General features: G+C 40.7%; 1 protein-coding gene across 1 annotated transcript in view; it reads left to right on the top strand.

Annotated features, from left to right (window-relative positions):
• Window positions 1–15478, top strand: part of CFAP61 (cilia and flagella associated protein 61) — a 295349-nt gene that overhangs the window by 200452 nt on the left and 79419 nt on the right. Inside the window, exons 21-22 of the mRNA XM_045805725.2 lie at window positions 1470–1644; window positions 15119–15411. Coding sequence (XP_045661681.1) covers window positions 1470–1644; window positions 15119–15411 — 468 coding nt within the window. The remainder of the gene's footprint in view (window positions 1–1469; window positions 1645–15118; window positions 15412–15478) is intronic.

The following is a 15478-nucleotide window of genomic DNA, read 5'->3' on the forward strand; positions in this document are numbered from 1 at the left end:
GCCTCATTATCTTCCACTTAATCTCTCCTGGTCACCAAATAAAAATCAGAGGGGTGAGGTGCTGACCCATGGGGCAAACTCATGTCACTGTGCTATTTTACTTGGCATTTGTTAGATTCTAATTTGAACCAAAATAATGAAAAAATTGAGGTGACATAAAAAAAATAGTATCTGGCATTTCCTGAGAAATCAGATCTGGCCACACTGAACCCATACTCTATCCTGGCATCTACTGTATAGAGTTGAGTTGTGGCCAAACTCTGGCCAGGGCTTGGGCCTTCGAGTTTGCCACAGTACCCTTGACACTGAAGACAAGTGTCAGCCTTTATTATGTTCTTCCTGTTGCTTTCCCTTACTAGAGGAAAGTGCTTCCATTCATGTCTGTGTCAAAAGGGGGAGAAGAGAAGTTATACTGGGAGGTTGAGACAGAGACAGAGAGGAGTGTATACTGTGTTGAGACAGAGACAGAGGGGAGAGGGAGGGAGGGCGGGAAGAGGGAGAGGGAGAATATTTCTCTGACAAAGTGCAGAATAGTTCTATAATTTTCATAAGTAGTAGTCCCCTTCCCTCATTTTCCTTTCTGCCTTGCCTCTCTATGCACTTGGATTTCAACCCCTGGTATAATTGCTTCTGTACAGTTTGTTTTTACCAAAAATGGCTATGTCAAATCCCATTCTGTGTGCTCTTCCATGGCCTTGCTGCTCCTGCATGAAGAGATGGATTCTAGGTTCCCTCCCCCTGATTCTGGCCAAGCTTTTATGACAACCTCCATGAATAGAACATGGTAGAAGAGACACTCCTCAACTTCCAAGACTAGGTTAGAAAAGAATATGGAGCTCTCTGTACTGGTTGGTTCTCTCAGGACGTTTGTCCTTGGAAGTTAGATGCCATGTTGTGAGGAAGCCCAAGACACATGGAGAGGCCACATGTGATGTTCTGGCCAACACCCCAGCCAGGATCCCAGTCCATGGCCAGCATCAATTGCTGGACATAAAATGACAACTTGCTGTCATTTTTTAATACCTGGCATGTTTTCTGGGGGTGGAGGGAGGAGTGAGATGGTTTATCTCCAGATGAATCCAGCCCCCAGCCCTCAGGTCACCTGCAGCTTTGGAGTCTTCCCAGCTGAGGCCTCCAACACATCCCACCTTGCCCTTGTCTGAATTACTGACCTGTAGAATGTGTGAGCCTAGTAAATGGTAGTTTTGCACCAGTGAATTTTGGAATAATTCGTTATGTGGCATTAGATAACCAGAGCAACTCCTGAGAATTGTCTCTCAGTGGTCATTCCACCTGGTTTTTGTTTTCTGTTTTTCAATTAAAACCTGATTGTATCTGAGGACAGAACAAGGCATACTTATACCGGACATTGCTATGTTTATTTAATTAAATTAATGTATGTATTTATTGCTGTGTTAGTGCTTCCCTTACTGCCACTGAAATAAGCATGTCTCTGTAACATACCTCAGGTCCCATGCCCTACAGGGGCTGATATTAGTCAACATGTGACAAACAGAGAGATTCCAAACAGCGGGAAGCAGCGATACACTGATAAAGTTCCTTGCAACCATTTCACTCTCAACGATGAAGAAGATTGCTGTAAGGCCCTGAGTTGGATAAGGAACAACTCCATCATCGCAGAAGGTAAGGATGTTGGTAACTGTGCATCTTTGCAGAATCGCTTTTTATTTTTATAATGAGTCTCATTCTTCATCTAGTTCCAGTATATAATTAGTGCCTAATTAATTCCAACCAAATCATTCATCTGTCATGCTTTGTTTTCCAGATTAATTTACAACTTGTTGTCATTTTTGGATACCCAGCATGTTTGCTGGGGGAAAGAAAAAGGCTTGAGATAGTTTAATTATCTATAATTATTTTATTACACAAAATGAATATCCGAAGAGCAAAGCATGGCTAAAATCATTAACTAATTAAAGAATAATTTAATAAGCAAACATGTTTAGCAATTATATGGAAAATATGTCTCCTTTTGTGAAGCCGAAAAGACCTCGGAAGAAAAAGAAAGGTCTGCATTGGAAGGGCTCTTTTCTTCCCTTCCCAATCCATTGTTCTCTTTCTTGACGGTGTATGCACAGTCCTTCCCACAAACACACATATTCGACTTGCATGTCACTTTTTGAATCGAAATGAGACAGTAAACCATTTGAACAAATGCCTCTGCCACTCAAAAGTGTTTTCTCAAGTATCTTCCTCTCTGTTGCTTGGATTAAACTGAAATTGTTTGACTGGCAAAATAACCAGAACAGGGCCCAGCTACATCTTTGTCCTTAATTGAAACCTGGGAGTGAGGTTTTGAAGATGACAAAGTGCAGTCCCTTTGTTTAGCCTACAGCTCGGGGAGGGTCAGTGACTCGTGACTTGCTTAGCTTATACAACTCCCCATGGCAGGCTGGGGTTCCGTGCAGTCTGGGGATGTGAAAAAACACTAAATGCCTATCATCTAGGGATCAATACGTAAAATTAAATCTATTAATCTATTTAGTGTACTTATTTAAATACAATTTAATGATGTTAATATAGTTGATATATTAAAATTAAACACGGTTTCTTCTAATTTTTGGTGGAAGTCTTAGGGATTAATTGACTTTTTGTTAAGTTGCTACATTTACTCCATTAAAAATGGGTAACAAGTGACACTCAATACATTGCTGGATTTAATTTGCTTGTATTTTATAGGCTATTTGATCTAAATTCATAAGTGAGATTGGCTTGTAATTTTCTCTTATAAGCTTTACATGTCTAGTTTGGGGAATTAAGGGTATGCTAGTCTCACCAAGGGTGTTTTGGAAGCTTTCTGTATTTTTTTAGGATCTGAAATACGTTGTGTAACCTAAAAGTTGGACAGAAATAACCAAGTGGGTCTGGAACCTTTGGGTAGAGGTGGGATATATAAATATGTACCAGACTCAGATTTAAAACTTGCCAGAGTGTTTTCATGTTTCCCTCAGAATTTGGTATTATTTTCAATTTTGCATCTGTGTAGTTTAAACCTGTTTCACCATTTTAGTCATTTTTTAAATCACTGCCCTACAACCTACATAGAATTAAGGAATTCTTAAATTGGGGATCAGCAAACTTTTACAGTGAAGGTTCAAATAGCAAATATATTGGACTTTGGAGGCCATATGGTCTGTGTCCCATCCACTCAGTTCTGCCTTTGCAGCAAAAAAGACAATACATAAATAAATGGGCAAGGCTGTGTTCCAATAAAACTTTATTTACAAAAATTGTTGATGAGCCATAGTTTGCAGAACCTCCCTGCTTTTATGCATAGGATTTGTCACAAATCATTACCATTTCATCAAGTCTAGGCCTCAAATTGTAACTTAAACTCCCTGAAAGCATGAAAGTCCATGGTTCAGTATAAAACACAGTGTGTTTTAGGACTATCCCCAATCCTGTCATAATGCAGTGTTATAACTTCGAACAGTTGCCTATTTTTGATGTGAGGAATAAGGAGTATTTTGGCCAAAAAAAAAAGGGCCTTTGAAAGTGACAGTGCAGGTTCTTGAGGTTGAATGTTTATGGCAGAGAAGTTAGAAATCCCAAAATAACAAGCACTATGCCCTCCTTCAGATGCCTTTTTTTTTTTTTTCATGCTCTTGGTTGTCAGATGGGGGAAAAGCGTCTGTGCTATTCTGATGACTAGTTGTCAGAGATGGTGTTACTCTGTTGCCCACTTAAAGGAAAATAAATGCTTTTGCAAGATTTGAGAATGTCTTCCATCAGCCACTGCATAAAACCCTCTGAGTACCTGCTTTTGTCCATTGAACAGGCAAGATAAGAAGTATGTAGAAATGAGTTTCTTGTTTAAATGTAGGCTATTTCCCCCAGCTCTAGTGCTAATGACATTCCCAGGGCATCTCTCAAGTAGGTGCTCCTAACCGTTCGATGCAGGGCCCAGGCTCTGGGAGACATCCGAGAAACTCAGCCCTGCCCGTTTAATTCAGCTCTGTGTGGTGCTCCTTTTCAAATGACTTTCCATGTAAGAAAAGTTAGAGAGAAAACTGTTAACCTCTAGCCTGAAGGAAGCTCTTTCTCTTTGTAGCTTTTCCACAATTAGAGTCCTATTCAGAATTGAATTTAATTAGTCCCATTCCAGATAATATCTTCCTCACGTGGGTTGCTGTGAGGGCTAAATGAAATAAATAAGATAGTTCATGCCCAACTCAAGACAGTGTGTCATACAGAGTATGAGTTCAGTGATACAGGCTGCTGTTGGCAGTACTGTTACTACTGCTACATGTGGTGGGGCTGTTGCTCTGCACTGAAGGTTCCCCAGGGCATAATCTCAGCCCCTGGTGATAGCATGGTCAAGGACACAGTCTACACAAAAAATGGGGATCCTTGTACACCAGGGGCCAGTCCATCTGTAGAGAGGCATGATGTCCTTCATGAAAGCCCTGGAAACTGAAATTTGGAGAAAGAGGATTGGCCTTAAAGAAGGGCAGGATAAGTAAACAGAGAGACAGGTCGGGGAAGTGTGAATAGTGTTGGTCACACCCTTGGATGGCAGCTGGTGAAGGAATTTAGGGCCCAGCCATGTCCAGTTTTAATTGGTTACTTTTTAATTTTTTAAAAAGATTTTATTTATTTATTTGTCAGAGAGAGGGAGAGAGAGCACAAGCAGGGGGAGCTGCAGGCAGACGGAGAAGCAGGATCCCTGTTGAGCAGGATCCCCATGCAGGACTCAATCCCAGGACCTTGGCATCATGACCTAAGCCGAAGTCAGACACTTAACCGACTGAGCCACCTAGGTGCCCCTTAACTGGTTACTTTTTAGGGGTTGGGGAACTAGTGAAGGAGGTAACCAGTGCACAAAACAGCACTTTAGGAAGGTGAACCTCCTGTCCGTGGCACCCATCTAGTAGCGAGTAAGCGATCCAGAAGGAACAGGTTGGAGAAGACCGTATGGCCCGTTGAAGGTGGGGCAGCTATGCACGCAGATGAGGGCTGCTGCAGCCACTTCTAGCTTCTACTCAAGTCAGTTATGGGATGATGGTATTTGAGGCTAGAAACTGGAAGGCTGGCACTTCATGAAAGGCGAGCAGGGCTGAGTTCCTGTACCCATTGCCATCGCTCCACCTGCCAACCCTGGCTTCCTCTTCATGGCACCGTAACAACACCAGGAAGAATGTGGACGTCTTGCATGATAGTTAGCTTTTGCTTCCTCAGTGCTGATTTCCCCTTTTCTGAATAGTTCAGGGTGGGACTGGCAGGAGGGAGCTGAGGACAGGGCCCTTCCTACAAAAGTCTGAGAAAAAAAATCTCCTGTGTCTCAGTGGCTGTGATTGGGTCACAGGTCCATCCAGGAGTCAAACGTTGAGTCCCAGGGACACACCAGACTTGACTTGGCTGAAGTACTGGGACGTGAGGGCAGGGGCTTGTTTGTTGCAGGTGGTAAAGGGATTGTTCTAGAAGGACAGGTGGATGCTGGGTAGCAGAAGCAATGGATGGTGAGTCGGAGGAGGTCAGATCTGGAATTTCTGCCCATTGAAACTACAGATATGGCCCCAAAGCATCACCATTGTCTACCTGCCCCCCTCCCCCCCACCCCCATTCACTATTTTATCCTGCCTCCCTCTGCTTCCAAAGGAGAAATGGTGGTTCTGTGATGGAATTAGCCCAGTCTGAAGGAAATTGTTTTCTGGGCTCTAGAGTTGGATGGGTTTATAGATGTAAATTATCCTAAACTATTAGAACTGCTCCAGTGTCATGGAGAATAGCCGACATCACCAGCTCAAATGCTGCTTTCAACTGCAAACAAAACCGGGAGGTTTCCGGGGGTTTCAGATGGAACCCAGCAACCTAATACATTACAACGGTTTATGGCATTAATTGAAACTAATTGAAATTCATCTGCTATTACCTCTGTACTTTCCATGAAAATGAAAAGTAAGATGAAAGTAAAGTAAAAAAAATAAATAAATAAGTAAAACGGCCTTAATGGCCCGAAATGGATCAATTATTTTCATCTTTAGCTAAATGCAGTTTACTGCCTTATTAAAAGCATGTTTGTTAGGAAAAGTATAACATTAAAATTCCAGTGCATGAATCACCGAGCAAAGCCTTTGTTATGTTATATCTAATATAGTCTTCCCTTCTTATTTGGCAGAACAATATAAGACAGGTTAGGCTTGGGTCATGGAAATCTTATGCTATGACCTATAAAAAATAAAAAGAACATTCTCTGGTCTATTCATGGACATGATATTTTTTTAAGTGGATGTTTATTTCATAATTTACTAATACTCTATGATATCTGTTTTAAATTCTTTCATTATCTAGTTATTTGCTAAAGTTAATTATACAGATTAAATGCCAATTAGAGGTATTTTTTTTAGGACTGTGTTACAAATAAAATGTAGTGGTATGAGCACTCTGAAACCAAACTCAGAAGGTCTGAGTTCTGGGGAACCATCTACTTGCTGTGTGACCTGCAGTTAGATCCTTAACCTCTATGTCCTCAGTTTTCTGAAGAACATAGTAAAACATATTGCTTGGCCTATTCTGAGGATGAATGAGGTCATACATAATCACTCTATGTCTCCTTTGAAGTGGAAAAAGGAAATATAGTTCTTCATTAAAATACAATGCAATATGTAAATACACAGACATAATTGTAAAATGTAGCATATAGTTTTTGTTTTCTCTGGCCTTAAACATATAGTAACTAGGAAAAAAATTCATATCAATATCTGTGTGCGTAACTCCTGAATGGATTTCTTCTACAGACTGTATGCATACATTGAGGTGTGATTTCAGGGCCAGTCTACTAAATCAGGAAATCTCTTCCTTTTCTTAATTTCATGAGATGGCTTTCTTCCTGGAGAATCCTTCATCTTTAGAGTATTGAGCATGATAAAGAAATACATACTTTCTAGGTGGTTAAAACTAAAGCACTTGGTTCAAAAGAATAAAATACTTTTTTTATAATAATATTTTTTTATTATATTATGTTAGTCACCATACAGTACATCCCTGGTTTTTGATGTAAAGTTCGATGATTCATTAGTTGCGTATAACACCCAATGCACCATGCAATATGTGCCCTCCTTACTACCCATCACCAGTATATCCCATTCCCCCACCCCCTCCCTCTGAAGCCCTCAGTTTGTTTCTCAGAGTCCATAGTCTCTCATGCTTCATTCCCCCTTCTGATTACCCCCCTTTCTTTACCCCTTTCTTCTCCTACCGATCTTCCTAGTTCTTATGTTCCATAGATGAGAGAAACCATATGATAATTGTCTTTCTCTGCTTGACTTATTTCACTTAGCATTATCTCCTCCAGTGCCGTCCATGTTGCAGCAAATGTTGAGAAGTCATTCTTTTTGATAGTTGAGTAATATTCCATTGTATATATGGACCACATCTTCTTAATCTAGTCATCTGTTGAAGGGCATCTTGGCTTCTTCCACGATTTAGCTATTGTGGACAATGCTGCTATGAACATTGGGGTGCATATGGCCCTTCTCTTCACTACGTCTGTACCTTTGGGGTAGATACCCAGTAGTGCAATGGCTGGATCATAGGGTAGCTCAATTTTTAACTTTTTAAGGGACCTCCACACTGTTTTCCAGAATGGCTGTACCAACTTGCATTCCCACCAACAATGTAGGAGCAATCCCCTTACTCCACATCCTCTCCAACAATTGTTGTTTCTTGCCTTGTCCATTTTTGCCATTCTAACTGGCGTAAGGTGGTATCCTAGTGTGGTTTTGATTTGAATTTCCCTGATGGCTAATGCTTTTGAACATATTTTCATGTGTCTGTTAGCCATTTGTATGTCGTCATTGGAAACGTGTCTGTTCATATCTTCTGCCCATTTTATGATTTATTTGTTTCTCGTGTATTGAGTTTGAGAAGTTCTTTGTAGATCTTGGATACCAGGCTTTTATCTGTAGTGTCATTTGCAAATATCTTCTCCCATCCCGTGGGCTGCCTCTTAGTTCTTTTGACTGTTTCCTTGGCTGTGCAGAAGCTTTTTATCTTGATGAAGTTCCACAAGTTCATTTTATCTTTTGTTTCTCTTGCCTTTGGAGATATGTCATGAAAAAGGTTGCTTTGGCCGATGTCGTAGAGGGTGCTGCCTATGCTCTCCTCTAGGATTTTGATGGATTCCTGTCTCACATCGAGGTCTTTCATCCATTTGGAGTTTATCTTTGTGTATGGTGTGAGAGAGTGGTCAAGTTTCATTCTTTTGCATGTAGCTGTCCAATTTTCCCAACACCATTTATTGAAGAGACTGTCTTTTTTCCACCGGATGTTTTTTCCTGCTTTATCAAAGATTAGTTGCCCAAAGAGCTGAGGGTCCATTTCTGGGTTCTCTATTCTGTTCCATTGGTCTATGTGTCTGTTTTTGTGCCAGTACCATGCTGTCTTTGTGATCATAGCTTTGTAGTATAGCTTGAAATCCGACAACGTGATGCCCCCAGCTTTGTTTTTCCTTTTCAACAATTCCTTGGCGATTCGGGGCCTTTTCTGGTTCCACACAAATTTAAGGACTATTTGTTCCAGTTCTTTGAAAAATGTCATTGGTATTTTGATCGGGATGGCATTGAAAGTATTGATTGCTTGTGGTAGCATAGACATTTTAACTATGTTAATTCTTCCGATCCATGAGCATGGAATATTTTTCCATCTTTTTGTGTCTTCTTCAATGCCTTTCAAGAGTGATTTGTAGTTTCTAGAATATAGATCCTTTACATCTCTGGTTAAGTTAATTCCAAGATAACGTATGATTTTTGGTGCTATTGTAAATGGAATGGATTCCCTAATTTCTCTTTCTTCAGTCTCATTGTTTGTGTATAGAAACGCAACTGATTTTTGAGCATTGATTTTGTATCCTGCCACATTACTGAATTGCTCTATAAGTTCTAGTAGTTTGGGGGTGGAGTCTTTTGGGTTTTCCATATAGAGTATCATGTCATCTGCGAAGAGAGAGAGTTTGACTTCTTCTTTGCCAATTTGAATACCTTTTATCCCAAAGAATAAAATACTTTCTTAGCATCTACTAAAAAATTGTTAAAAAGGTTGTTCTATTACTCTTAGGGCAAATTGTGCTTAAAAAATTTAAAACCACATTTTTTAAAAGATTTTATTTATTTGACAGAGAAAGACAGGCAACGAGAGGGAACACAAGCAGGGGGAGTGGGAGAGGAAGAAGCAGGCTCCCAGAGGAGGAGCCTGATGCGGGGCTCGATCCCAGAACGCCAGGATCACGCCCTCAGCCGAGGGCAGTCGCTTAACAACTGAACCACCCAGGCGCCCCCACATTTTATTTTTTGAACTTAACAGGGAGATCACCTTAAGGATTGCATTTCTATAAAGCCATGTTACTTTTAAATATTGGTAAATTTTGGGGGCACCTGGGTGGCTCAGTTGGTTAAGTGTCCAACTCTTGATTTTGGCTCAGGTCATGACCTCAGGGTTGTGAGTTTGAGCCCCACATTGAGCCCCACATTGGGCTTGGAGCTCAGCAGGGAGTCTGCTTGAGACTTTCTCTCTCCCTCTGACCCCCTACCCCTTGCTCTCTCTAGCTCTGTCTCAAATAAATAATAAAATCTTTTAAATATATAAATATTAGTAAATTTCCTAGCTTCTGAAACTATTATTTATCTAGTCCAGGAACAGGATGATGAAACTGTTCTCATTTCCCCTCTGATTAAGATAAATTGAAGAACCTCCAGAATATGGGTGCACTATGATAGTTGAAACGTTAAAAGGTCATTGCCTTACTTTGGTGATCACAATCAAAGTTGCTAGTGTATTCATTTATATCTTCAAAGAGCATGTATCAAAAAGCAAGGTCACCTTTCCATTTCTGCCAACATTTTAAATGACAATTCTTAGTGCTTTTTTGATCTAAGGTGGAGAATTGATGGCTTGCAGAGAGTGATTTGAGACCTCTCTTTCCCTCTTTCTCCCCAGCTGGGCTGTCAACACCAAAACCCCTCTCTCATCTTGGCAGTGCCCTTGTACATTTCACCAGGAAGGTGGCTGCAGGTTAGCCTCGAGGGAATGAGTGAGTGCTCCTCTTGCCAACCTTCATTTCTGGGGCTTTCACAGGGTCCTCTTTGTGATGGTGCCCTCCTTGTGCTCTTTCCTGTTCCAGATCTGTAATCTTAGTAATACATAATTTATTCCCTAAAAGGAGCAACAAAGATCGGCCTTCCATGAAAACTGCTATGGCTATATTCTATTACCCTTTATTGAAGATTCATCCATACTGTTCTAATCATCTGTTACCATTTGGCCATTTCAAAGCAGGGAAGCCTACCATGGTACCTCTGTCACCTATCAGATCAAAATGGGTTGTGTCTTATCCTTAGATTAACTGAGCTGCAGAGAAGACAGTGACCAGATTTTTTAGCATAAAACTGATATGCAGGGGAAATCCCCAGCTTTCCCATTCTATTTGCATCATATATGTGTCGAAAAGTCAGAAGAATGTATAGGATATCCCAATTATGTGAAGGAGGCCCCTGCAATGTGTTACTTCCTTATAACTATTTGCAAAGACTCCATGAGTTATAAAGTACCTAAGTGGTGGAAATGCCTCGATTAAAGTAAATCTCTGGCGAACTGAAGTTATCTGACTTTAAAAGCATGCCATACATGAATATATATCATGGATCCCACATAACCTGGGGCTGCCATACCTCCTCTTTTCAGTCATCAGGGTGTTTGGCACCAGTGGAACCCCATTCACCCCATCTCATATGTTCTGACTGGGAAAAAGCTGTCAGACCCAACGTCTCCTGTAGACAAAGCCCTTTTCTCTGCTACTAGTTCATCCATCCTCTCCCCTCACCAACAACCACTTTGTTTCACCTACTTTTAAACTCTTTCTTCTCACGTACCCAGTGATTGAAGGAAATCTGTATCTGCAAGGCTCTCTTTGTTCTTCTGTCTCTCTGCCCCCTCTTTTTTCTCTCTCCACTTCCTTTTTCTCCATTTTCACTCTTTGATTCAGCTAAAAATTGACCCAACTGTCACAACATGTTATACAAGGGTTAACTTTCTCATAAAACATTTTCATTTCCTTGGATTTAAGCACCTACCAATATGGCAGAAGTATTATTTTATACTGTTGTGTTGTAGACACACACAATTTTGGTTACATTTAGGATTATGTAGGATTTTGGGAGTCTTACTGGAAACCTAATAACCAGATCTAACATTGTAAAGAGGAACATGTTTCTGTCTTATACATCTCAGGTGTACAACTTATCTTGTGTCTGAATGAAGCAGTGCCAACTTTATAGTGAATACCAAGTAAAAATATGTAGTAGGAAAATCTGGCCATGGAGAGGTTGTTCTGCAAAAAATATTTTAGAGGGCACAGAGGTAAGTCCCAATTAACTTATGATCAACAGTATGATAAACCTCAGTCATCCATGTGTCTAGTCAGGAAAGGTTTTTTCACACCCCCAGTAAGTGACATACTGTTCAAGTCTCCAGGCATAACATGGCAGGCAGGGCAAACTTGAGGTCACCTCACAGATTATCTTAGGCATGTAGACCGAGGTGAGTGCAGGGAAGGAAAAGGAGAGACTCTCATGGGCCTCCTGAGGCTTCACCTGGCTGGAGGCTGGAATGTCTGCTTAGATCGAGGCACAGCCACAGGCTGTGGTCAGGTCTTGACCTTCAGAAGCACTAGTTCTATCCAGCCATGCTAGAAAATTACTTCAATAAATATAATTAATCATATTTTTACACCTAGGTTGATATTTGTCCTGAAATAAATTAATAATAAAAATCTTTGTCTACTAGGTGTATTCTGGGGGAGCCCCCAAAACATAAGACTTTGCTCACCCTATTAATTATTTCCGTGCTTCTATTTTTGCTGTTAGCTTATCAAAAATTATTTTCCGGGCATTTGAGTGAAGCCAATGTTATTGGTAGCAGCTCTAAATATTATTGTTTGGTTTTTCTGTTTGAGTACAGTCAACACACAATGTTACACTAGTTTCAGGTGTACAACATAGAGATTCACAACTCTATACCTTATGCTGTTGTTACTGATGATGGTGAAAGTAATAATGGATTGTGTAGCAAAGTGCCTGGCTTTATGCCTGGTATATGGGAGCCACAACATAAAGGTGAATGGACTCAAAATTCTTAAGCAAGTAAAAGTGAAAAATGATGTAGAAAGAACTCACAACTGCACAACTGTCATGGAGAGAATAATCCTCCTTGAGAGCGCAAACATTTAAAGATTTTATTGTTTTAAGTAATCTCTGTGCCCAATGTGGGGCTCAAACCCACAACCCTGAGAACAAGAGTCCATGCTCTACTGACTGAGCCAGCCAGGCACCCCCCGTGTGTACATTTAAAAGGCAAGAGATGGAAGTGGCAGAGCTGCCTTCATCACATCCGGTCTGGTTATATTTGTGGAGGGATGTGATTTGACCGGTGACATGTTCTTATTTATGTTGTGCAAGATTATATTAAAATGAGATTCTACTATATTCTGCGGGTAATGTGAGAAATATATGTAAACAATCTTATAAAAGATGTTTGGATGAAAACTTTTAGATGGCATCACATAAGCATCTATTTACCATGGCCAGTATGACATGATAGTTGGGACTACTCTTCAGCAAATAGCCACACCCTTCCCCCTTCTACTGTGGGCAGAGTGCGCTTCTCACTCTTTGACCATGTGCTTGGCCTTAACGACGTGCTTTGCTCAATGGAATGTTAGTGGACCTACTACTGCAAGGAGGGGCTTGAAAAGTGAGCAGTTACTCTTGCCCTCCTGCCGTCCTGCCTGTCTCCATAAATAGAACAGGCTTCAGGTATTTCTTGGTCCAAGAATAATGAAACATGGTGCTGGCTGATCCCAACCACAATGTGGAGCCGGATGGGCCACCATCAGCCAGCGCAGATGTGTGAGCCGACCTACAACAGTAGGTCTACACTGAGTCTTGCTCTACACTGAGTCTTGGTCTGGCTTGTTTTGCAGCATTATTGCAACTATTAGGATAACCAAAGTCTTAGAGAGGGGGGTGGATTTTGTTTCAAACTGAACTTAAAGATAGGCAAATCTATTCTGAAGTTAGAATATCTTTTTTTTTTAAGATTTTATTTATTCATTTGACAGAAACAGTGAGAGAGGGAACACAAGCAAGGGGAGTGGGAGAGGGAGAAGCAGGCTTCCTGCTGAGCAGGGAGCCCAATGCAGGGCACGATCCCAGGACCCTGGGATCATGATCTGAGCTGAAGGCAGACACTTAACGGCTGAGCCACCCAGGCACCCCTGAAGTTAGAATATCTATCAATAAATTTAAAATTTAAAATTATTTAAAATATTAAATATCTAATTTAAATAGGAGAGATTTTATAAAATAAGTTACCTTTTCAAGTGAAAGGCAGAGTCCGCTTCAGCTGTCTACAATCTGTGGGCAACCCTGCTGGACAGTCCCCAGCAACATCGCATTGCCCTGGCTTCCATGAGCCTCTCATGAAAAAACCCATCTCATATTATAGTTATTAGAAACTAACATGAAAAAGACTGGAAAAATATTCAACTCTGAATTGTGTGGGGGCCTAAACTCTTAAATTTGTTTCCCTGAAAATGAATGTTGTTTTGACATGCATATTTTAAAAGGGCAGAAGACCTCAAGCCTTTGACAGTTTCAGGTTCAAGTTTTGGCTTTCCTGGCAGGCTGATTCTTTGTTGTGCCAGACAGCTAGGATGCATGTTTCACAGCAGGTGGAAGCCTCAGTAATTTAAGCAAAGTGTTGGCTCTTTCAGCCAAGGAAAATGCAGCCCACTGAGGAATGTTGCATTAGAGCATCTGAATAGAGAGGGAATCATAGCCACAAAATTAGAGCCTCCTAGTGAAGGCAGGAAGAAAGGACCCCACCCCCTGCCTTCAGTGCCTTCTTGCCATTCCATATTTGAGGGACAGGAAGTATGGGAGAACTTTCTAGGTGCTGTTACCCTCAAAGAAGCAATCTGAAAGTTATTCTAGTTTCTTTTTTTCCCTAAGCAAATAAGACAAGCAGGCCATTACACCTTCTTTCAGTTTTAGATGGAAACAGATTTTTGCATCATTTATTCAACCAAATTGAATAAATACACTTACCGCTTATTTTGCCTTGTAAAATTTCTCTTACTACCATTTCATAAACAAAGGAAAAAGAAAGAGATTTTCAATGACTCTATCATTTTGTCGTAAAATTGTTACATGTTGCCTGACAAGTGAGTCTACAGCAGTTCTTTTGTAAAAAGGTAAAAATGCCAATTCAGTGTCAAAAATACCATATAAATAGTATGTAATATATTTCACTCCTTTGATAGTTTGATCTTAAAACTGATGAAATTAGTAGAATAACATGTAATTATTTCTGTAGTATTTTTAAGAATATAAATAAGTAGTTTAGACTATTACCATCTAAATGCTCTTACACAGGGGAAATCTTTCAAGATTATGTTGTGATTTCATTCTTACTGTCTGAAAGAACAACCTGCCATCCCTTTCGCCAATTCTTGACTGCTTAAATCTAAAAATCAGAATTTGAATCTTCATTAAATTATCCATTGAAAAGCAGAATGCTCTAGTCTTTAGTTCTCAAGAAAGGGAAAGATTTCCTTGAAATCAATCCAATTCAACACTTTAACATTAAAATATCTGTACCATCATGTCCATGACTATGTGTGTGTGTGTGTTTTTACCAGTGTCCTTTTCATCATTTACGCAGAACTTGCAAATATTGCAAACTTAAGTCATTTTTTTTCCCTTAATAAGTGTAGCGACTAGGGAACAAAGACAAGATAAAAGGCTTTATTCCAGATGGTTTCATTTAGCATAATTTCAACTTTCAAATTACAGGACCATAGATGAATGTCCTACTTCTGTGTTAAAAGTACTTGACTACTTTGTGGGATGTTTTGTGCCAATTCTTTACTAAATTATCTTGGTCACCGTTGCTAGGTAACACCGCTGGCTTCCCGCAGCTGAAAGGAGGAGAAGGTTATAGGGAACAATTCGGCATTATTAGCATTTGACTAAGAAGGTTGTTGGTTTTTTTGTTGGTTTTTTTTTTTTAAACCTTGTATCTTAGCATTTTCTGCCTTTTCTAGGGAATGTCATTGTCTATGGGAATACAATTGACACTTACACCACAGTGGAGACGCTCTTAAACATCGGTGTGAGGGGCTCCTATATCCACCTGGTGCAGCCCCCGCCCACTTCCACCATCACCTGCATCAACAACTACTCGGTGGAGAGCACGGTGGAGGACGCGCTCAGCGCCGCGGGGGTTACCATTTACCGCGACGCGCTCCTGGCTCAGTGGAACGACGGCCAGTACCCAGACCCCATTCACAGCGCCTGCTTCACCACGCCCACCAAGCCTTTCAGACTTACGTGCGCCGTAAGTAGGTCCCTGTGAGCTTCACTTGCCACCTGCGGAGAGCCCTCACCTGTCCGGGACGTGGGGT

The sequence above is a fragment of the Ursus americanus genome, chromosome 22 (genome assembly GCF_024610735.1).
Source record: "Ursus americanus isolate L20-20 chromosome 22, mUrsAme1.1.p, whole genome shotgun sequence".
In the NCBI taxonomy this organism is placed as follows: Eukaryota; Metazoa; Chordata; class Mammalia; order Carnivora; family Ursidae; genus Ursus; species Ursus americanus.